Source organism: Mastigoproctus giganteus, chromosome 10 (genome assembly GCF_048544385.1).
Source record: "Mastigoproctus giganteus isolate SK-2022 chromosome 10, ASM4854438v1, whole genome shotgun sequence".
Taxonomy (NCBI): domain Eukaryota; kingdom Metazoa; phylum Arthropoda; class Arachnida; order Uropygi; family Thelyphonidae; genus Mastigoproctus; species Mastigoproctus giganteus.
The window spans coordinates 180,637,025-180,661,019 of record NC_143584.1 but is presented as its reverse complement, the minus strand read 5'-3'; the positions used below and the strand labels follow the sequence as shown (position 1 = coordinate 180,661,019).

Genomic DNA, 23,995 nt, shown 5'->3' with positions numbered 1-23,995 from the left:
AGCCACCATCGATGTCAGTCTGGCCACTTGCTCTATCCTCCTGGGTGGTCAGAGATGATTGGACCACCTCAGACCACAGAGTTATTGCCTTCCGGTTACATCATGCTCTCACCCATCAACCTATACCTAGGCTCACCCTGTACAGATTTTCAGTGAAAACAGCCAACTGGGGCCTTTTCAGAGAGAAGCTGACTGAGGTTGCCCAGGCCTTTGACCATGCAGGTTTCACACCGTACTAACATCAAAGAGGGCACCTACACCAAGACATGGCATGAATCAATAAATGGAATTCTGGATGTACCTTTCTTCCTCAAATGGATCCTAACTCCCCAGAACAGTTCCAGCTCTGTGAGGAGAACCACAAATACAAACCTGCTCTCCAGGAGGCCCCTTTCACTCATGCAGAACTCCTGGGAGTGACCAAACTGTGAAACAGGAAAATGCCTGGGGGGAACTACATTGAACCTGAGATTGTCAAAAAGGCAGCAGAATATATCCCGGACCTCATCTTAAATTTATTTAATCACTGCCTCTCTACAGGCCACCTTTTCCTCGTAACTGGAGATTGTCAAAAGTCAGACTCATACTGAAAACCCCAACCAAGCCATAAGACTTCCCTGAGTCATATAGACTGATTGCACTTCTCTCAGTAATCAGCAAGCTCTTTGAGAACCTTCTATATAATAAAATTTAAAGTCACTACCTTGCCACGGGCCTCTCCTCCCTGAACCAATTTGGCTTCCAGAGGGGGCACTCTGCATTTGATGCTCTTGAATGCATAACAGATGCAGCCCAAAACTGCAACAAAAAATATTTTCTGATCATTTCCATTGACTTTGCCGGGGCGTTTGACTCACTTTGGTGGCCAAGCGTCCTTGGCAGACTCAGAGAGGCAAATATCCCAGGCAATCTATATGACTGCATACAAACTTATCTCTCTGACAGAACAGTCACTGTAACTACTCCCTACTGCCAAGTCACCCGATCTATTCATGGGGAGTGCCCACAGGGCTCCGTACTTAGGCCACTACTTTGGAACCTTGTCTTGGATAAGGTTCCAAGGAGATGTGCAAATGTATCACCAATTCACAAAGGAGGTTCAAAAGGTGATACAAGTAACTATAGACCTGTTAGTTTAACTTGTGTTTCGGGGAAAATAATGGAGTCACTGGTTAAAGAAGCATAGCAGGATCATCTAGACCAGGGGTGGCCAACAAGTCGATCGCAGTGTTAATTTCGGTCAATCACGATGAATTTAAAATATATATAAAAAATATATTAGTCAAAATCTAAATGTTATTATTATTATGTGCCCCACTGCATACGCTTATTACAAATCCGTTGAACCACGTGGCTACTCTTGTTGCTGCGCAGCTAGCTAGGGGCTCTTGTGAAAATTCATGCAGTCACCTTGTGGAGAGCATAGTGTATGTGTTGAATTCTTATTTAGCTTTCTTAATATTAATAACTGGGCAGTACTAATACTTTAATTTAATATCCTTTGATTTAAAATGAATACTATGAAAAAGAATAAAACTTATCATTTTCATCAAGAGTGGAAACTAGAATATTTTTTTGTAATGATAAAAGAAAAATGTTATTGTTTCATTTGCAATGCTTCCCTGGCTATAGCCAAAATAGCAAATTTAGAAAGGCACTTTTACGCGCTCCATGGTAAATACCAATTGGATTTTCCGCCGAATAGTGACCTTAGAAAAAATAAATTAGAACTTAAATCCAGATTATTCGCACAACAAAATTTCTTCATGACACCTAATTTACAATCTAAAGCAGTAACTTAGCATCATTTAAAGTAGCATCATCTACTTGCAAAAGAATGCAAACCATTTTCTGATGGTCAATTCATCAAGGATGCATTTTTACGAATAATAGATTCTCTTTTTGAAAATGTTAAGAACAAAAATGAAATTAAAATTTCTCTTGAACATCTGCAATTATCTCGAAACACTGTGATGCGATGCATCGAAAAAATTAGTAAAAATGTGAGCGAACAATTGCGTGCTCATATTGCTAATTGTGTCTCCTTTTCTTTACAACTGGATTAATGTTATCATTGTTGTTTTAGTTGTTGGCACATCAGCTTCTGTGGCCATAATGCAACACCAAAGGTTTTTGCATTATACTATGATCCAAGCCCTAGGCGGGATTCGAACCCACTACCTTTGGGTTGCCAGGCAGGAACTTTACCCACCTGGCTAGCCCGGTCGGGAACTGGATGAATCCACAGACGTCAGTGATGCAGCTCAATTGCTCGTTTTTCTTCGTATGGTTTTCAATGATTCTGCCACTAGAGAAGGGTATGGTTTCGTTAAAAGAAAGAACTGGAGGTCTTGATATATTCAATGCTGTTGTTGTTGTTGTTATTTGGCTTTTAGGAGCATTAGCAACTAAGGCCATATTGCTCCGGGATATGTGGTGGTCATTCCCTGACCTTTCCGCATCCTCCGTATTTGGTGGTGACGGGCTTGAACCCCGGTCTAATCAAGAAGTGTGTGCTACGCACTGCTGCTCCTTCCCACCTGGCTACGGAGGTGCCTTATATTCAACGCATTCAAAAATTTTATTGAAAAAATAATAATAATAAATTACCACCATCAGTAACGACAGATGGAGCTAAAGCAATGATGGGACATCTTAACGGATTTCATCGCATTGTGCCAAGATGATGAATCCCAGATTTTTTGAGTTACCACTGTATCATCCACCAACAAAGCATTAGCCAGCAAAAGATTAAATACTAAAACTGTTATGGACATAGCTTTCAAAATCGTGAATTCCATCAGAGGACAATCTCTTCAAAGGAGACTTTTCAAAATGCAACTCAATGAAAACAAACCAGATTTGATATTACACACAAATGTGAAGTGGGTGAGTTGGAGTAAGTTTCTACAGAGATTTCAAAATTTGCTGAATGAAATTAAAAAAAATTGTTGATTAAAGGGGAGGAGATGATTATCAGTAGCTACAAGATATGGAGTGGTTGTGTGATCTGGCTTTATTGGCAGATTTTACCAGTAAATCAAGTGATCTGAATTTGGAATTACAAGAAAAAAATAAAAATGTAGTGACATGATTAGTAAGAGTTCTGCATATAAATATCAATTTTTGGCAATGGCTAAGGATCTCAAAGGGGAAAAAAAAAAAAAAAAATCGATCATTTTGCAAATATGCAAGATCATTATCAGCAGCTACGTTATTCAATATATTTCTTATCAATTTAATGTTGATTTAGATACGAAACAAATTGCAGAAAAAATTGTTGAGATTTTTTACATGGAGAAAATATTACTTGAAAATGAAATTATTACATTGTGAAACGATATCTTCCTAAAAGCCAGATAATCAGAAAAAGACCTTTGGAAATACGTTTGCCGAGAAGAGTATTCAAATGTAAAAAAATGCAGTGAATTTTTTTTTTGGTTCCACATATCTATATGAATCCACCTTTTCGTATTTTAAGACGAAGACTCACTCTACTCTTACGGACTTGCATACAGAATATTCTTTATGGTTGGCCTTATCACAGTATATCCCCAATTATGAAAGTTGGCAGATGACATGAACACACAAACTTCACATAAATTAAATTTAAATATGTATGAATTTAAAATTATAATTCTGAATTGTATTTAATTTTAAAATTTATAAACAACATTTTTCAATATGTGTTGATTAACTTTTTAACCATGCGCAATGAATTTCATGAGAGGGTCGATCACGGCATATTTTGAAGAAAAAAAGTAGATCGCATCACAAATTCAGTTGGTCACCACTGATCTAGATAAAACTGCAGTAATAGTTAAGACACAGCATGGGTTTGTTAAAGGGAGGCCTTGTCTGAACAATCTGATTGGATACTATGGTGTGGTCACAAAGGAACTGAATGTCAAAAATAATTTTGATATCATATGCTTGGATTTCAGGAAAGCTTTTGATACTTTTGCACATGGAAGACTGCTGTACAAATTGGAGAGGTATGGCATTAAGGGTAAGTTGCTACAATGGATAAAGGGATGGTCGAGTGGGAGATGACATAGAGAGTGGTAATCAATGGACGGAAAGGCATGGACTCACCATATCAGCCACCAAGACCCAATCCATCTTACTTAAGGGCTACCTACCACAACTAGACTGCCACAAATAAGAATCAACAATAGAACAATTAAGCTAGCCACAGAACTATAGTACCTGGGAGTTATCCTGGACCATAATCTGCCTTCTGTCCCACAACTAAAATATATACAGGCTAAGATGAAAAAATATGCTGCCATGCTTGCCAGAATTGCACGTCGCAACTGGGACTTAAAAAGGCACACCCTTGCGACCCTTTATAAATCAGCCATTATCCCGGCAATCACATATGCCTTTGGTGTCTGGTTCCACATAGCCTCAACAGTGGTAATCTGCAGACGATTGGATATTACACATTTACCCATCCTATTGGCCCTCACCTGAGCATGCAAGACAGTCTCTACCCATGCACTACAAGTGATCACAGGCGCTCTCCCTCTTGATCTTGAGGTGACTCTCACTAGCATGCTTCAGCAACTCAGACGTGACAAAGCCACAAACTTCCAAGACCACACTACGGACCCGGTAAATAACCATAAAGTTGAGAAGTACAGGCTGCAAAACTACTTAACATCAATATGGCAACAACGCTGGATGAACTCTGGAAAAGGGGACGTCATGCAAAGGTTCTTTCAGAACTTGCAACAGGTGTACCGAAAATATCCGACATGGCTCTGCCCTAGTCTTCACATTATCCACCTTCTCACAGGACATGGAGCTATCTGCCACAAGCTAAACCTCCTCGGACTGATAGATAACCCAGCTTGTGCATGTGGTTCCCTCGAGACCTGGGATCACCTGCTACACGAGCGTGAGCTGTACGAAGATCTGCATGGAGAACTCATCACATGAGTCCGGTTCAACCACAAAAATCAGGAGCACCACCTACTGGAGGACGAGGCAACCTACAATGCCCTCACCAACTTTGCTCAGTGCCTCTTTGCAGGATTCCAGACTCTACCTAGAACAACTAGGATAAATACAACAACATTCACAACAACTTGATGCACCAAGAGAAAACTGGACTGCACATCAGCTGTGACTAAACACTTTCCCAAATACTGGCCCATGGATGGGACATCGATCCCATGTGAGACCTGTTAACAAATTACATTGCAGAACCTACATTGACAACAATCGACCTTCGGGAGTCCATCATGACGGTGACTGAACCCTATCCTATTGAACATCAACCAGTGGATAGGACCTGGATCCCATGAGTAACTATCTAACAAAAGACCAAGCAGGACCTGCACAAATATCTGACAGACCTGGACTCCTGGGAATCCCGAATGGGGCAGCTCTGGTGCCCGGACTAAAGCGACCCCATATCTATGCCCTGTTGGTGATCAGGGCTGGCTCCCTTTCCTGGCCTACTATTCTCCCTTCCCTGGTGAGGGTGGAGATGGCCCTGCTGTCCTCTCCCCTTCCCACCACCCCTTCTTTTCCTCCTGGTAGGGCATGGGCATGCCCCACTGTAAACTAGCATGCAGGTAGAGTGGGGAGGGAGATTGAAGACTGGGAGGAGATAGATAGAAGTATGGAGCCGATAGGGAATGCCCCACACACAATCTAAATTCCACAATCCAAAATCAATTTCGTCCACCATTTTTTGTCCTTCTCCTAGCACTTCCCCTCAATGCGATCACATTATTTTTTATTTTAAGGTCCTAGCCACTGAAATCTCAAGAAATTAGGTGGCAGGACCTGCCAGTGAATCCTATACTACTGTGTACCTGGTCTTCTTCCAGGGGCAAAAGTGGGGCAATGTTGGGCCTCAGCAGGGGTCTGGTGGCTAAAGGACCAGAAGAACAATGGTACATGACATTACACATATACAGAGCCCATACACTTTTAAATCTCTGGCATTTCCAGTCAACTGGTACACCCATAACATGAAATATGTGGAGATGGGGGAAACCCCTGGTGCCGTTTGACCCTAAACACGCTTTACACTTTACTGGGGAAGAATCCAACACAAGGAACTCTGTCTCTATGTCCTTTTTACTCCTACCACTTGGGGTGGTTGTCCTCATCTCCCTACCCCCTCTTTGCCTGGTGGTTCACCCTACTGTCAACTTTTAATTCTCATTCCTGAACCAGGATGGGCATCTGTAGTAGGGGTCCCCCTCCTTTTCTCCTTTTCAACCAGGTGGGAGCCTCCACTACTGCTCCCTTATCCTTCTACCACCTTGTCCTCCCTCCTTCTATCACCTCACTACTTTTTTTATAAACTTCAATTTTTTTGGACCCTCCCTGCCTGCAGCCTTGGCTACCTAAGGGTTCGCCCCACCAGAGCTTACACTTCCTACTGTCCAGCTTGCCTTCTTATGGCGCTGGATGGTAAACTAGAGGTTTTTGCATCAAAACACAGACCCTGTGGTTAAGAGGCCAGATGAACAATAGAAACAACATAAACCTCACTAACACTACACAAACACAAACCTACATAAATCTGGCCTTTACAGAGTATGTATTCATCACAGAGTTAAACATAGAGTTGGGAGAAACCCCCAGATCTGCATTACGAATAACACTATACAGGGGAAGGGCATGGCTTCTACAAAAAAACATCTGCTACCTGACTTTTCAAATGTCACTCATATATAAACATGCAGTAAGCAAATATGTATCTAAATTTTCTAATTTCAAATATTTAAAACAGTTCATATTAATTTATTTATTAATGTTAGCTTACAATATTCATAAAATGACAGGAAATTATGATACTTAAGAAACAAAAAATCATTCTATGACGAGGGTTAAAAAAAGATTTGTATTCACCCAGAAGTAGTTGTGATGGATGAATTTTTGTTTGATATGTTTAGATTTATTAAGGGAGGCAGCAAAGGAGGTAAGCAAAAACTTAACCATAATTATGAGAGCATCTTTGTAATTGGGGGAAGTCCCTGTGGACTGGATACGTGTGAACTTGTCTCCAATTAACAAAGGAGGATCAAGAGTAACATGGGTAATTACAAACCTGTTAGCTTAACTTCTGTTCCAGATAAAATAACAGTCTCTGGTTAAAGAAGTAATGCAGGTTTATCTAGACAGTAGTGCAGTATACATCAGTCACAGCATGGTTTGTTAAGAGGAGATCTCTGCCCAGTTTGATTGGATACTATGATGCAGTCACAAAGAAATTGGATGCAAAAAATAATTTTGATATCATATACTTAAATACAGAGTATGTATACATACTCTGTATTCAGAAAAGCTTTTGATAATGTTGCACATAATAGATTTCTGTACAAATTGGAGCATTGTGGCATTAAGGGGAAGTTACTGCTGTGGATAATGGGATGGCTGAGTGGGAGAAGACAGAGAGTGGTTATTAACGGACACTGCTCTTCATGGACTAATGTTAGTCCATGAGGAGCAGTGACAAACAACAGTGGGTCAAGCATTGAACCCCAGGGGTTCAGTGCTTAACCCATTGTTGTTTTCTATATTTATTAATGATGTTGATATAGGTATATCATGTTAATTTCTAAGTTTGCAGATGATATAAAGGTTGGCAGGGTGGTTAATGATAACAATCAGAGTAAGCTACTGTGCCAAGTTAAAAAAATAAATTAGGGCAAATGGGCTGAGAAATGCCAGTTGAAGTTTAACATTAACAAATGTAAGGTACTGCATGTAGGTAGCAGTAATCCCAAAGAACTTTTCAACTGTGCAGTACTACACTCAGGGTAGTGGAAAATTAAAAATATATGGGGGTAATTGTACAGTGAGATATGAAGTTCTCTGAGCAATCAGACAGGCTACCAGCCCATCACATGGAGTTTTATCTATGATGTACAGGAACTCTGCTAGAAAAGTATATATAAAACTTGCCATTGCCTTACCATTTTATAAGGCAATGGAATGCCATATCTCCCATACTCCATACAGGTCTAGAGGCTTCATTTTAGGAAGGATGTAGATCTGCTGGAACAGGTGCAGACAATAAGATTGGCAAAAGGAACAAAAGGGTGTTCTTATCAAGACAGACTTCAGTTCTGCAAATTGCAGCATCTGGTGACTAGGCACCTGTGAGGTGATCTGATTGAAGTGTTTAAGGCTTTGAATGCATTAAGCAAGCTCATTGGTTATGGCATTCTTCCTCTTGCTCAGACTACACACAAGGGGGCATAAATTCAAATTGAGGAAGGATGGTTGCAGGATAAATGGGCAGAGGTTTGCCTTTGCAGCCAGCAGGTGGTTGACTTTTAGGACAAACTTCCATCTGTTGTTGTGGAAGTGGGAGGTTTGAATAAATTCAAGGAAGAACTGGTAAAATTTTTGGAGGGGATGAACAGGTGATGTGGTGAGTTTTTTTTTTTTTTTTTTTGGCTGATGCTTTATAAGCTTGCTTTCTTAAATCATGTCACTACTACTACTAATAATAATAATACTAAAGGTGAAGTGGAAGTGGTTATTTTTTATTTATTTATTTATTTTTTTTTTTTTTTGGCTGATGCTGCATAAGCTTGCTTTCTTGCATCAAATGCCTCTACTAATGCTAATTCCTTGAATGGTTTGAGCATGCTCAGTGCTGATGGGATTCTTCCTCTTGCTCAGAATAATCACCTGAGAGGGCATAAAATCAATTTAAGGATAGACAGATGTAGGATAAATGTGTTCCCCTTCACTGAAATCTTCAATCATATAAAAAAACATATATTCAGAAACTTCTCTTTATTCCTATTTACGTATTACAATGAATGGAAAGTGACCAACAAAAAGTGCAAGTGGTGGTAGTGCCAAGAAATGAAACAAAATTGATTTAGAAATGAAGATGAAAATGATTAAGAAGTATGAAGCAGGACAAAGTTTGTCATCTATTGCAAGGGAATTAGGTCTCACTGCATCAACAGTGAACACTATATTAAAGGACGGTGCGCTATATGTGCACTATCAAAGGATCAATGTACTTAAGATCAAGATCACAAAACAGCGTTCAGGTGCTATATTGAAGATGGAACAGCTGTTAATAATATGGATGGAAAATCAGATTGAGAAGCGAGTGCTCCTGAGTCTAATGACCATTCGTGGAAAAGCAAGAAGTATTTATAAAGATATTAGGGATAAGTACGGCGAACCCCAAGTTCATGGCAAGCAACGGGTAGTTTAACAGGTTCAAGCATCGCGTTGGTTTCCACAATGTTAAAGTATGTGGTGAAGTCACCAGTGCCAATTCTGCAGCTGCAGAGAAATTTTGCGATGTGTTGGAAAAAATTATTGATGAAAGCAGCTATTCAATGCAGCAAATTTTTAAAATTGACGAAACTGCTTTCCATTGGAAAAAAATGCCAGATCGAACATACATTGCCAAAGAGGAAAAGACAATGCCAGGTTTCAAAGCTTCAAAAGATAGGGCCACGCTCTTTATTAGGACTAATGCAGGAGGAGATTACAGATTAAAACCACTGCTTGTGTACCATTCTGGAAATCCTCGTGCATTTAAGGGCATCAATAAAGCCACCCTAGCCATGCATTTCTGATCGAACCAGAGGGCATGGATAATACCTCTCTTTGAGGATTGGTTTAAATGCTGCTTCATTCCTGAGGTTGAAAAATATTATAAAGACAACGAAGTTCCTTTCAAGATTTTGCTTTCCTGGACATCCTACGCATCTAGATGATATCAATTTGAACGTGAGAGTCATATTTCTACCACCAAACATGACTTCACTCATCTAACCTATGGATCAGGGTGTTATTTTGAATTTAAAAGCATACTATTTATGCACAGCATTTGCTCAGGCATTGTCTGCAGTAGACAATGAGAACAATTTTACATTAAGAGACTTTTGGAAATCTTACAATATTTATCACGGCATCTTAAACATTAATAAGGCCTGGGCATAGGGCTGCATCCGTCCTCATTTTCCCAAACATACCCTCATTTTTTATGTATCATGGACTGTCTGGGAGGAATTTCTAAAATTTTGAAAATATCTGGAATTTTTGCTCTTAAAATTTGAAAATCTCCTGATCCTTATCATTGGTAAAATTAGTAAGGCGTACACCAATCAGCTTTGCAGAAGTAATTCCAAGAACTCCACTTCCGGCTGTAAACAATGCAGATTGAGGAGTTTATCATTTAACTTTCAGGAGTTTATCATGTGTTTGGAGTTAATGACATTTTGTTCATGCAGTTTGATTTTTCATTCTCTTTTACATTCTTGGTGCGTAGACAATTCAAAATAAACTTTCTCTTGTTATTTATTTTACCTGAAATTCATTCTAATTAAGTGAATTTATTCTAAATTAAAATTACGATACCACGTTTTTTTAATTAAGAGATCTCACTTTTTCTTTTCTTCTTTCAGCAGTTCGTATAAACAATAATTTGATTCATTCAGCTTCAATTCGTTGTATTTATTTATGAGTAAGCATAGTTTTTGTATGTGATATTTCTTTTAATTATCAGTTGATGAAGTAATCAGTCTCTTCTTCAAATAATTTTTTATTTCTATTATTTTAAATTAAAATAATTTCTTAATTTACATAAATTCAGAAAAACCCATTATGCCAAAAAGGAAGTACAAGTTTACGGATGACTTGAGGATGAAATATCCAGGTTTTCGAAAGGGAAGAGTAGATAAGGAGGTGGAATGCATCTTTTGCGGTCCAGAAAGTTACATCTTGGTTGTTAACAAGGGTTCAGGTGATTTGAACATCCACATGAATTCAGAGAAACACAAGAAGAACATTACATTCAAAAAACGTTGCAGTAAGGTAACAGACTTTTTAGCAAAGGCCCCTCTAAAAAGGCTTGATGCAAGAGTTTGTTGCTGAAGGAACCCTTACTTTCATATAGTGGCACATCACCACAGTTATAAATCGATGTCTTGTACAGCAGAATTATTAAAGTCGATATGCTCTGATTCAGATATTGCTAGGAGGTTATCTTGTACAAAAACAAAGATTGAAGCCATAATTAATTCTGTCTTAGCAGTCCATTCAGTTGAAGAAGTTATTAAGTCCCTGCAGAACGTACAATTTTTTGGAGTTTCCACTGACACCACTAATCATGGATTTCTGAAAATTTTCCCTATTCTTGTGCATCGTTTTGACTGGGTAAATTGCGGCTGAAAGGTTAAGCTAATAGAATTAAATAGCTGTTTGTTTGTTATTTGGTTTTTAGGAGCATTAGCAACTAAGGCCATATTGCTCCGGGGATATGCGGTGGTCATTCCCTGACCTTTCCGCATCCTCCGTATTTGGTGGTCACGGGCTCGAGCCCCGGTCTAATCAAGAAGTGTGTGCTACGCACTGCTGCTCCTGCCCACCTGGCTAAGGAGGTTTCGAATTAAATAGGAACTGAGATGAGACCGCAGATACTATTTCTGGCTATGTTTATGAGGCCTTGGGTAAAAGTGGCCTGGATAAGAAAAATTTGGTGGAGATAACTGTAACACCATGTTTGGAGGAGTGTGGAGATACAATGGAAATAATGTATTTTCAAATTTTCAGATTATTTGGTCAATAGCTAATAGGAGTGGGGCTGCCCTGCCCACATTCTGCATAACTGTATCCAGCATGGAGCAGATGCAATTGGGGTAGATATTGACTCCACTGTTCTTAAGATTTTTAATTATTTCAGTGTCTACACTGTACATGTTGAAAACCTAAAAAAATTATGCAAATTTACAGAGGTTACCTATAAAAAACTTCTGTATCATAGCAGAACATGCTGGCTTTCTCTATTACCTGCAATTGAAAGGTTTATAAGTATTTATCCAGCCCTAAGATCTTTCTTTTTGTCTCAAGAAATCCCCTCAAGATTTTAAAACTTTTCTTTGAAGATGAGTTTAATGAAACTTCTCTTATTCATTGCCGAACTGTAATGTCAGTCTTCAATTCACTTGAGCATTGAAAGGAATGACAATTCTTTAATAGAAGTTATTGAAGCTCTTGCTTCCTTAAGGGATATTCTGTCAGAAAGAAGTAAATGTCAGTTAATTTCCCTCAAAGTGAAGAAAATGTTGGAGAAGAGGTAAGAAGGATATACAGAGAAATGTGGAGTTTTCAGAAGAATTATCCATCACTTATATTCATCATGCACTGAATACTTGGACATGTGATTGAAACCACTGGAAGAAGTTTCTTCATTCAGGTGGCTGTCTTTAAGAGAGCCACTTGAATGGTAACAGTGTGGTTTCAACAATTAGGTACCTTCACACAAAAGGAGTGTGTGTGTGGACGATGTGAAGTGCTTTATTCAGTTTTGTAATTTAAAAAAAATTCATAGAGGAAATTAAGGGTACTGATGGGCTAATGATTTTAGCCACTGTGAGAATGAAGAGTTTTTCACAGAGCTGTTGTTAATAATTGCTCAATTTTTCTTTTCCATACCACCACATAATGCATTTATGAAAGACTGTTTTCAATGATGGAGATGCAGTGGCTTAAGGATATTTACTGTGGTGGATTCAATTAAGGGACTAATGCTTACAAAATTCAATTTCAGTGACATAGTGACATGCTGTGTAAAGATTTATATTCATATTTATCCAAAAACATAGATTTAGAGAACAGCAAATAAATTACACTGAGAAAAAAAAGTATTTTTTTCATTCATACCATAATTAAATTTTTTGTGTATAATTTTTTATGAATTAAGCAATCCACATAAGAATGGTAAGTGTGAATTCTGTTAATTTAAGGGATTTGAGCTATTCAATTATTAAAATATTTAACATGTTATTACTTTGCCAGTGACTGTGTTATTACCATTTGAAAAGACTAAGAGAATGCAAGCCGTGTTTTAGTCAAATAGGGAAAGGCGTCTTCAAAAGTTCGGCATTTTCTGCCCAAATGTCCTAATTTTTAAGGTTAGAGAGGTGGCAGCCCTACCTGGGCAGAAATTAATAAAAGTTGTTTAAATGGCGCATGGAAGAAAATATGCCCACAGCAAGTAAAAGGCTTCGAAGGATTTGAAAAAGATGAATCATATGAAGAGGTTACAGATAAGATTGTAAAGGTTGCAGAGCTACTTCAGTTGAAGGTTGATGCCAAAGACGTGGAGGAGTTAATAGAGGAAGAAGAGAAGGAATAATCTAACGAAGAACTTATTGACTTGCAGGCAGCGATAGTGAAAGAAGAAAATGCTGACGAAGCTCAAGATGAACCAAATGAGGAGCCAAGACGCTTCATCACCAGAGAGATGGCAATGGCATTTCGTGAAATTGCATCATCAATGGAGAGGTTTGAGAAGATGGATCCTAAAAGCAAATGATTCTTAAAAGTTAACAGAGGGGTGAATGGTATGCTTGCTTGCTACAAAGAAATCTACAATGAAAAGTAAAAAGCCACCGTCCAGTCATCCATTAATATGTTCTTTCGTAAGGTTGAGCAGCCGACCCCTTCTAAATCTCCACAGCTCTCAACCTCCACAGCAGCATACTTATCAGCTGAAGACGTCAATTCTGGCAACGATGCTCGAGAGGTAACATTTACTGACGTTATGCCTGTCTCCTCTCTTTTTTTTTTTTGTAATTTTTTAAATTGCCCACTTTTGTGATTTTTCCTGTGAATGAGATAAAAAAAATGTAATAAATACAATAAATAATTCTATTCACACGTTCGGTGAACATTTATTTTTTGATTCAATGAATTCAGTGAGCACAGTTGCGAGTGCTGCACAAGCATGGGGGAAATTCTGATTTACGTTAAGTCCGACTTACATAGTGTTCCGCAGAACACAACCCTTACGTATGTTGGGGAGTTCCTGTATATTTAACGTATATATTTTTTTTTACTTTAAAAGGTATGGAATATATGAATTACAAAAATACAATAATTTTTTTTTACATTACAAAATTCCAACTATTATTATATAACACTAACAACATTCTTATATGGTAATATGGTTTAATAATGTTGTTAAATACTGAGGAAGATATATATATATATAAAACATTATAGGAAAGCAATGCAGAAAAATTGATTATTTTTACTAAAAACAATTTACAAGTCAAAATGAAACTGTGTTTTGTGACACACTAGTTTTAAACTTGGGGAATGCATATTGCTTAGTGTTATTCATTCCTCAAGTTTAAAACATAGTAGTGGGCTGCATATGTAAGTACATAAATTTTTTCTACCAGTAGCACAATATCCGATTGGCTGCATGTGGCTCATAGGTTGATAATTCCTGAGCTACAGCCAGATGGGCAAAAAAAAAAAAAAAAAAAATGAAGTTAAAAATGTTAGCAAATATACTGTTTTAATTTGTTCATCTAGTTGTAGCCTTAGGAGAAATCTGAAACTTTTCATTCAATTTGCAAATAAGAGGCACCAAGATTTTTGGTTCCACTTTTTTTCTTTTTTTTTTTTAAAGGAAAAAAGTACATGGAGTGTCTAAGAAAACTGGGCATATACTGACTGATTAACTATTAATTTAAACAGTGTTTGAAATAAAAAAAATACCTTAATTTTTAAACAGGTCTCCCGAACAGTTTCCCTAGCTGTTACTGCTTGAGCTTGGGCTATCCTGCGTAGATTCCTTACTTCTAACCGCAGGTCCTTTGTTTGCTTCCTAAGATGACGTAACTGAGAGTACAGTTCTGGTGTCAAGTGGAGCTCTTAAAAAAATTTAAAAAAAAATTGTCAGCATTTGGAAAAAATATGCTTATACAAGCAATTTAATATTCACCAAATTTTATTTGCAGTTGAATTTGTTTCTAGAAGGAACTGTTTAAGTGGATACAGAGAAAAAAAAATTCATATGTCCAATTTAAACGGGTGAAGGCAAGGATTTTTGCTTTCATAAAGTAGACTACAGTGGTCACAATCAGTTAAATTCTACACAGAGGGACCAATTAATTATGTTACTAACAACAAACTCTAAATGAGAAGTATTCAGGGAAATAATCATAGAATTTAAACAGTGCTTTTCTACTAAGCTTTTCATATCAACTAAGAAATGTTTAAGGCGTACACCTAAATGGATGTCAGATAAAATAATGAGACACATGGCAGAGAAAAAAATGCATGGGATTATCGGGTGATACAGAAGCTTATGGTAAATATAAACTAGTCTGCAGTCAAGTCACAAAAAGAGGCCAGGCAAGCCAAGGCAGATTACGTTGCCTCTGGCAAAGAATGCCAAAAAAAGCAAAGAAAGACTTCTTTAGTTATTTTAACAACAGAAGGAAGGATTGAATCACATTAGTGTTCACTTAATGTTGATGGTTAATGATCCTTCTCATATCACTAACAAGCTGAATAGATATTTTGCATCTACATTCACACAATATGAATTCTTTAGGGAGGGAGTGCCAGAATTTTATCAAACTCTAACAGGGAGCTGAATAATTTTGCGATAACTAAGAACAAAGTGGAAGAGAAATTGTTGAAGTTAAACATAAACAAGATGCCTGGGATGGATGGGATCTATACAATTATATTGTATAGATCCCATCTATACAATATAATCCCATACAATAGATCCCATGTAACTACTCTTGTTACCAAAGGGTAACAAGAGTAGTTACAGACCTGTTAGCTTAACTTCTGTTCAGGGAAAATAATGGAGTCACTGGTTAAAGAAGAAAGTCTATCTAGACAGGAGTACAGTATATGCCAATCACAGTACGGTTTGTTAAGGAGATATCATGTGACCAATTTCAGTGGATACTATGATACACTGACAAAGGAAATGGATGCAGAAAATAATTCTGATATCATATACTTATTTTCAGGATTTCTTTACTGCTGTAAAATTGGAGCAGTGTAGCATTAAGGGAATGTTAGTGCTATGATAAGAGGATGGTTGATTAGGAGAAGACAGAGTGGTTATAAATGGACACTGCTCTTCATTGACTACTGTGATTAGTGTTCAGCGCTGTGCCCATTGTTGTTTTCTCTATTTATAGTGATATTAATGAAGGTAAATCAGGCTTAAAGTCTAAGTTTTCAGATGATACAAAGGTTGCAATAACAGTAATGAAGGTATGCTGCTGCTGCAACAAGATCTAAAAAATTAGGCAGATGGGTTGAGAAATGGCACTAAAAGTTTAACATTGATAAAATCAAATTACTGCACATGGGTATTATCAACTGTGTGGTACTACATTCAAGGTAGTGGAAAATGAAAAGGATCTAGGCACTGAGAGGTTATTGTGCAGCCTGATAAAGAGTTCTCTGAGCAGTGCAGACAGGTTGCCAGGACAGCTCATGGGATTTTGTCAATGATATGCAGGAGTTTTTCTGACATGGATAAGGATGTGATTATCCCATTGTATAAAGTTAGCATTAGCAGAGGCATATGATGCAAGAAACCAAGCTTATATAGCATCACCCAAAAAAAAAAAAAAAAAAACCCACCCTTCCCATTTCACCCATCCATTAACTCCAAATGCATGTCTAGTTCTGCCTTGAATTTATTTAAGCTGCCAACTTCTACGACAGATGGAAGTTTGTTCCAGCAATCAACCACCTGCTGGCTAAAGGAAAATTTCAGCACATCTATTCTACAACTGTCTTTCCTCAATTTGAATTTATGTACCTTCAGGCAACTAATCTGGGCAAGAGGAAGAATCCCATTAGCATTGACCTTGCTCAAACCACTCAAGGCCTTATACACCTCAATCAGATCACCTTGCAGGTGTCTACTCTCCAGACACTGCAATTTGCAGGAAAGTCATTCTTTGTAAGAGCAACCTTTGTTGCCACCAATCTCGATGCCCATCTCTGTACTCATTCAAGCAGCTCTACATCCTTCCTAAAATGAGGTCTGCAGACATTAGCATTAGTAGAGGCACTTGATGCACAAAAGCAAGCTTAAGCAGCATCAGCCAAAAAAAAAAAAAAAAAAAAAAAACGCTCCCATTTCACCCCGTTCATTCCAAATACCTGTCCAGCTTAGCCTTAAATTTATTTAGGCTATCAATGATGGATGGAAGTCTGTTCCACCAACTAACTACCCGCTGGCTAAAGGCAAACTTCCGCACATCCATCCTACAACTGTCTTTTTTCAATTTCAATTTATGCCCTCTCAGGTGATTATTCTGAGCAAGAGGAAGAATCCCATCAGCATTGAGCATGCTCAAACCATTCAAGGCTTTATACACCTCAATCAGATCACCTCGCAGGTGCCTAGTCGTCAGACACTGTAATTTCTCTGTAATACACTCCAGACATGTAGTAATCAAGGTGTGGCCTGATCATTGCATTATACAATGGGATAATCACCTCCTTATCCCTGCTAGCATAATTTCTGTATATCAATGACAAAACACCATTAGCTACTATTGCAGTCTGTCTGCACTGCTCAGAAAACTTCATATCGGACAGCACAATTACCCCCAGGTCTTTTTCATTCTCTACCTCCTAGAGTTCAGTACCACACAGTTGATATGTTACTCTGGGGTTACTGCTACCCATATGCAGTACTTTACATTTTTCAATGTTAAACTTCAGCTCATCTGCTCAACCTTTCTAGATCCTGTTGCATTAGCGTACTGTCATTATTGTCATTAACAACCATTCCAATCTTTGTATCGTCTGCAAACTTGGATATTAAGCCTGATATACCTTCATCAATATCATTGCAAAATACAGAAAACAACAATGGGCCCAACACCGAACCCTGGGGGACACCACTAATAATATTAGTCCACGAAGAGTAGTGTCCATTGATTACTACTCTGTTTTCTCCAACTCAACCATCCCTTTATCCATAGCAGCAACTTGCCCTTAATGCTTACTGCTCAAACTTGTACAAAAGTTTTCCATGTGCAACGGTATCAAAAGCCTTTCTAAGATCCAAGTATATGATATCAAAATTATTTTTTTCATCCAGTTCCTTTGTGACCACATCATAGTATTCAATCAAACTGGTCAGACAAGACTTCTGCTTAACAAACCCATGCTGTATCTGAACTATAACTTCCAACTTGTCTAGATGATCCTGTAGCTCTGCTTTAACGAGTGTTTCCATTAATTTACCCAGAACAGAAGTTAAACTAGCAGGTCTGTAATTACTTGTGTCACCCTTTGATCCCCTTTGTGTACTGGGGTAAAATTTGAACATTTCCAGTCCATGGGGACATCCCCTGAGCCCAAGGAAGCTCTCATAATTAAGGCTAAAGGGATTGCTTACTTCTGCTGCTGTCTTCTCTAATATAACTAGATAGAACCTATCCACCCCAGGTGCCTTTCTTATGTTTAACTTCAACAATTTCTCCTCTGCTTTGCTCTCAGTTATTACCAAACCATTTAGCTCCCTGGCAGTTTGATAAACTTCTGGCATTCCCCTCACTGAATAACTCCTCATGTGTGAATGTAGATGAAAAATACTAAATCACTTTATCAGTACCTGAGCAGGGTCCTCAACGGTTGAACAATCGATATCAAGTGGACCAATCTGATTCATCCCCTTCCTTCTAGAGTTTACATAAGTAAAGAACTGGCTGTTTTTCTTTGCATCCTTTGTCAAAGATTTTTCATAATGTGCCTTCGCCTGCCTAACCTTCCTTGTGACTTGATTACACTCTAGCTTATATCTACCAGAGGTTTCTGTGTCATCTGATCATTTATATGCATTCCATGCATTTTTCTTCTCTGCCACGAGTACCATTAGTTCATCTGACATCCATTTAGGCCTAAACCTTAAACAGTATTTCTTAGTTGGAACAAAAAGTCTGGTAGCTTCCAAGATTACCTCCTTGAATGCTTCCCATTTAGGATGTGCTGTTGGTAACATCATCAGTTGGTCCCACTGTATATAACTTAAAAACTGTCTCAGACCATCGTAGTCACCTTTACAAAAGCAAAATCCCTTCCCTTTACCCCTGACAACAGTTATATCTTTGAGTAAATTCCACATCGGCACACTGTGATCACTGCACCTAGCAGTTCCTTTATCTGCAGATTCTTGAGTACTACATACAGATATGAAGGCCTCATTTTAGGAAGGATATAGAACTGCTGGAATGGGTACAGAAAATTAAATTTTTGATACAACATATATTTTTTAATCTTTGGCATAACCTGTGGTGTTAAATGCAAGCAGATGGCTACTGGATCATATTGGAACATTAAAATATCCAAATCAAATATTTTTGTTGTTTTGGTTTTTAGGAGCATTAGCAACTAAGGCCATATTGCTCCGGGATATGCGGTGGTCATTCCCTGACCTTTCCGCATCTTCCGTATTTGGTGGTGACGGGCTCGAACCCCGGTCTAATCAAGAAGCATGTGATACGCACTACTGCTCCTTCTCACCTGGCTACGGAGGCGCCCGATCAAATATTGTATTTAGTGAGATGAAATATTGTATTCAGGTCAGTAAGTCACTAGGTGGCGCCACTTCTGACTTACTGACCTGAACACAATATTTCAAATGTGCCTTAACCAAAATATTGTAGAGAGAGAGAGAGAGATAATGACATCCTTTTCCCTGCTAGCAAAGATCCCATAAATCATGGATAGGACACTATGTGGATTTCTAGCTACCACTTTACATTGCACGGAAAATTTTATTTCAGATCAAATTTCACGATGACTGGAAATTGGAGTGTTAGTGCTTAGTCTTATTAGAGAATGAAGAAACAAAAAGAAGATAGTTTTCCTTCTAAGTCTTTGTTACTTTTTCCTTCAGGATATTAAATAGAGAAATGTGTCTTTAAATATTCTTCTGAAGTAATATAGAATACTATTCTATAGAGAGCTTGCTATATAATTGTTCTGTAAATCACCCAGTCCTAACTAGAAATTGTGTGGTCCTTGAGGCTTGCTGCTTTGAATTCTGATGCAGACTCCTCAGCCTCTGCAATAAAAATAAAGGTTCTGGAAGGTATGAACTTCTAAAAAGACCAGTCATGTCAACATTAAACATATACTCTGATATGTAATGTAATCCTCCTCCTGAATCAGCTTATTCAACTATTTAGGAACCATTATAAGTATGCTGTGATCTGCTGAGGCTGATTTCTAAAGTTTAAAAACTGGCCCCAACTTGACTTGGAAACGTTATGTATTCAGAACTTTTTTATTATTACTAGCCATATAGTGCAAGAAAGCCTGAGGCTTATGCTGCACCAGCTAAAAAAAAATTTCTAAATGAGAGAGAGAGAGAGTCACAAGTAGAAGGGAATCACCAAGAAAGAGAAGAATGATGATGATGATATCCAGCTCAGGACCCTGGGTGTGCCAAGCCCATACTCACCAGATGTAAGCCCCTTTCCAAGTCAGTAACTTCTTTCCCTACTGACTTGAAAACTTCACATATTCAGAACTTCTTTCCTTTTAGATTAGTATTAGTAAGAAAAAAATACAAATGAATAAAATAATAATAAAATAACACAGAATATTCATACTGTTCCCACTGCTATAGAGTAACCATCCCAATTCTACTTTGAAGTTAGCTATACTCTCTGCCTCTGACAACACTGGAAGGCTACTTATTCCGGCCAACACCAACTGCCCATGAGCAAACTTCATCCACTATTCTATTTTTCCCTGGGATTTTACATTTGTGCACCCTAGCTCTTATCTCACCTATAAGGGAGAATAGCCCTTCATTCATTTTGCTCAATCCCTTCAGCACTTTATACACTTCAATCAAATCACCCCCTAAATATATCTAATTGTCAAATTTTGCAGTCCATACCTTTCTTCATATGTGCAGTGATCTGTTCTGCACTCATTACTATTATGGTTGCCCTTCTTTGAATGCGCCACCAGAAATTCTCTTTTTAAGTGTGCTTTTCAGACTTGAATACAGTATTCCTAATGTGGCATAGACTGAAATTTGGGGGCTGGTCACTCACACACTAGCAAGGTTTTTGTGGATTTATTGGATGATTGTTTTCTACATCAGCATGTTCGGGAGGCAACTACAGGGAGTAATACTCTTGATTTGATTATCAGTAGTGATTCTTCATGCATTAAGAATCTGCAGGTAAATGAACCACTAGGTGGCAGTGATCACAGTGTGCTGAAGTGGGATTTACTCAAAGAGGTAACTACCATTAGGGGTAAAGGGAAGGGTTATTGCTTTCGTAAAGGCGACTACGATGGATAGCGACAGTATTTAAATTCTATACAGTGGGACTAACTGATGATGTTACCAACAGGAAATTCAAAATGGGAAGCATTCAAAGAAATTATCTTGGAAGCTACTAGGCTTTACATACCAACTAAGAAATATTGTTCAAGGTTTAGGCCTAAGTGGATGTCAGATGAACTAATGAGACATATGGCAGAGAAGAAAAATGCATGGGATACATACAAATTAACACGTGACACAGAAGCCTATGATAAATACACGTTGATCTGTAACCAAGTTACAAAGGCGGTTAGGCAGGCGAAGGCAGATTACGAGAAATCTTTGGCAAGGGATGCAAAGAAAAACAGAAAAGAGTTCTTTACTTATGTACACTCTAGAAAGAAGGGGATGAATCAGATTGGTCCACTTGATATTGATGGGTCAACTGTTGATGATCCTGCTCAGGTAGCTAACAAACTGAATGAATATTTTGCATCGACATTCACACATGAGGAGTTATTCAGCGAGGGGAATGCCAGAGGTCTATTCAACTATGGCAGTAAGCTAGATAATCTTGTAATAACTGAGAGTAAAGTGGAGGAGAAATTGTTGAAGATAAATACAAGAAAGGCACCTGGGGTGGATGGGATCTATCCAGTTATATTAAAGGAGGCAGCAAAGGAAGTAAGCAAACCCTTAGCCATAATTATGAGAGCTTCCTTGGACTCAGAGGAAGTACCCATGGACTGGAAATGTGCAAATGTGAACCCAATTCACAAAGGAGGATCAAAGGCTGACACAAGTAATTATAGACCTGTGAGCTTAACTTCTGTTCCAGGAAAATTAATGGAGGCACTGGTTAAAGAAGCACTGCAGGATCATTTAGACATGACTTCAGTTATAGCTCAGACACAGCATGGTTTTGTTAAGGGGAAGTCTTGCCTGACCAACTTGATTGGATACTATGATGCAGTCACAAAAGAACTGGATGCAGGGAATAACTTTGATATTATATACTTGGATCTTAGAAAGGCTTTTGATACTGTTGCACATGGAAGACTGCTGCACAAATTGGAGCAGTGTAGCATTGGAGGCAAATTGCTACTATGAATAAAGGGGTGGTTGAGGGGGAGAAGACAGAGAGTGGTAATCAATGGACACTGCTCATCGTGGGCTAATGTTATTAGTGGAGTCCTTCAGGGTTCAGTATTTGGTCCATTATTGTTTTCTGTATTTATAAATGATATTGATGATGGTATATCAAGCTTAATGTCCAAGTTTGCAGACGATACAAAGGTTGGCAGGGTTGTCAAGGACACTACTGACACTATGCTACTGCAACAGGATCTGGAAAGGTTGAGCAGATGGGCTGAGAGGTGGCAAATGAAGTTTAACATTGACAAATGTAAAGTACTACATACGGGAAACAGCAACCCCAGAGCAACGTATCAACTCTGTGGTACTACACTGACAGTGGTAGAGAATGAATGGGACCTGGGGGTGGTTGTGCAGGCAGATATGAAGTTTTCTGAGCAGTGCAGACGGCCTGCAAGAGTAGCTCATGGTGTATTGTCGATGATATATAGGAATTTTTCTAGCAGGAATAAGGAGGTGATTATTCCCTTGTATAAGGCAATGGTCAGACCACACCTAGAGTACTGTATACAGGTCTAGAGGCCTCATTTCAAGAAGGATGTAGAGATGCTGGAACGAGTACAGAGAAGGGCAACAAGATTAGTGAATGGAACAAAGGGGTGCTCTTACAAAGAAAGGCTTAAGTTTTGCAAATTACAGTGTCTGGAGACTAGGCACCGGCGAGGTGATCTGATAGAGGCGTATAAAGCCTTGAATGGTTTGAGCATGCTCAATGCTGATGGGATTCTTCCTCTTGCTCAGAATCATCACCTGAGAGGGCATAAATTCAAATTGAGAAAAGACAAACTAGGATAGACATGAGAAAATTTGCCTTTAGCCAGCGGGTGGTTGGTTGGTTGGTGGAACAGACTTCCATCCCTTGTCGTGGAAGTTGATAGCCTAAATAAGTTTAAGGCTCAGCTGGTCAGGTATTTCGAACAAATAGAGGGGTGAAGTGGAAGTGGTTATTTTTTATTTATTTATTTATTTATTTTTTTGGCTGATGCTGCATAAGCTTGCTTTCTTGCATCAAATGCCTCTACTAATGCTAATGCTAATGCTAGACTTGTAGAGGGGGATAATGATATCCTTCTTCCTACTAGCAAAGGTCCTGTAAATCAAGGACAGGGCATCATTTACCTTTCTAGCCGGCTGCTTACACTGCATGGAAAATTTCATGTTAGATTGATGGTGTTACAGTCTAACATGGAAAGATTCATGTTAGACTGTAACACCTAGGTCTTTTTTTTTTTTTTTTTGTCTTGAACCACTTTTAGCTCCCTCCCTCCTTGCTTATGCATGACTCCATGATTTCTGTTCCTCATTGGGAAGCATTAAACTTCAGTTGCATTTTTTGGACCATATATGCAACTGATTTGTCTTTTTGAAGAAACAAGACCTAGCTCAAATTGTTCATTTCCCTTCTCACCTTGTTTCCCTTGGATGCTCTTGTTAATATTATTTATGAAAATTAGAAATAGGAGGGAACCTAACACCAATGCCTGAGGGACCTCACTTATAACACTCATCCATTATGAAGACCGATCATTTATTACAACCCTCTGTATCCTATCTTTCATCCAGCCTGTGATTCAGAATAAGATCTTACCAGTAACTCCAACTTCTTCCAATTTATATAGCAGTCTTCCATTAGGAGCAGTATCAAAAGCTCCACAGGTAATAATTTTGATATAATATCAAAATTATTATCTGCATCCAACTGTTTAATGACTATATATAGGAATTTGCCAGATTGGTCAGGCATGAACCCATGCCTGA

The 23,995-nt window shown here is 38.3% G+C and overlaps 1 protein-coding gene across 1 annotated transcript in view; it reads right to left on the bottom strand.

Annotated features, from left to right (window-relative positions):
* The window catches only part of LOC150079586 (uncharacterized), a 1,000,533-nt gene that overhangs the window by 167,415 nt on the left and 809,123 nt on the right, over window positions 1-23,995 (bottom strand). The window contains exon 14 of the mRNA XM_090383129.1: window positions 14,518-14,672. Within this exon, the coding sequence (XP_090239255.1) occupies window positions 14,518-14,672 (155 nt within the window). The remainder of the gene's footprint in view (window positions 1-14,517; window positions 14,673-23,995) is intronic.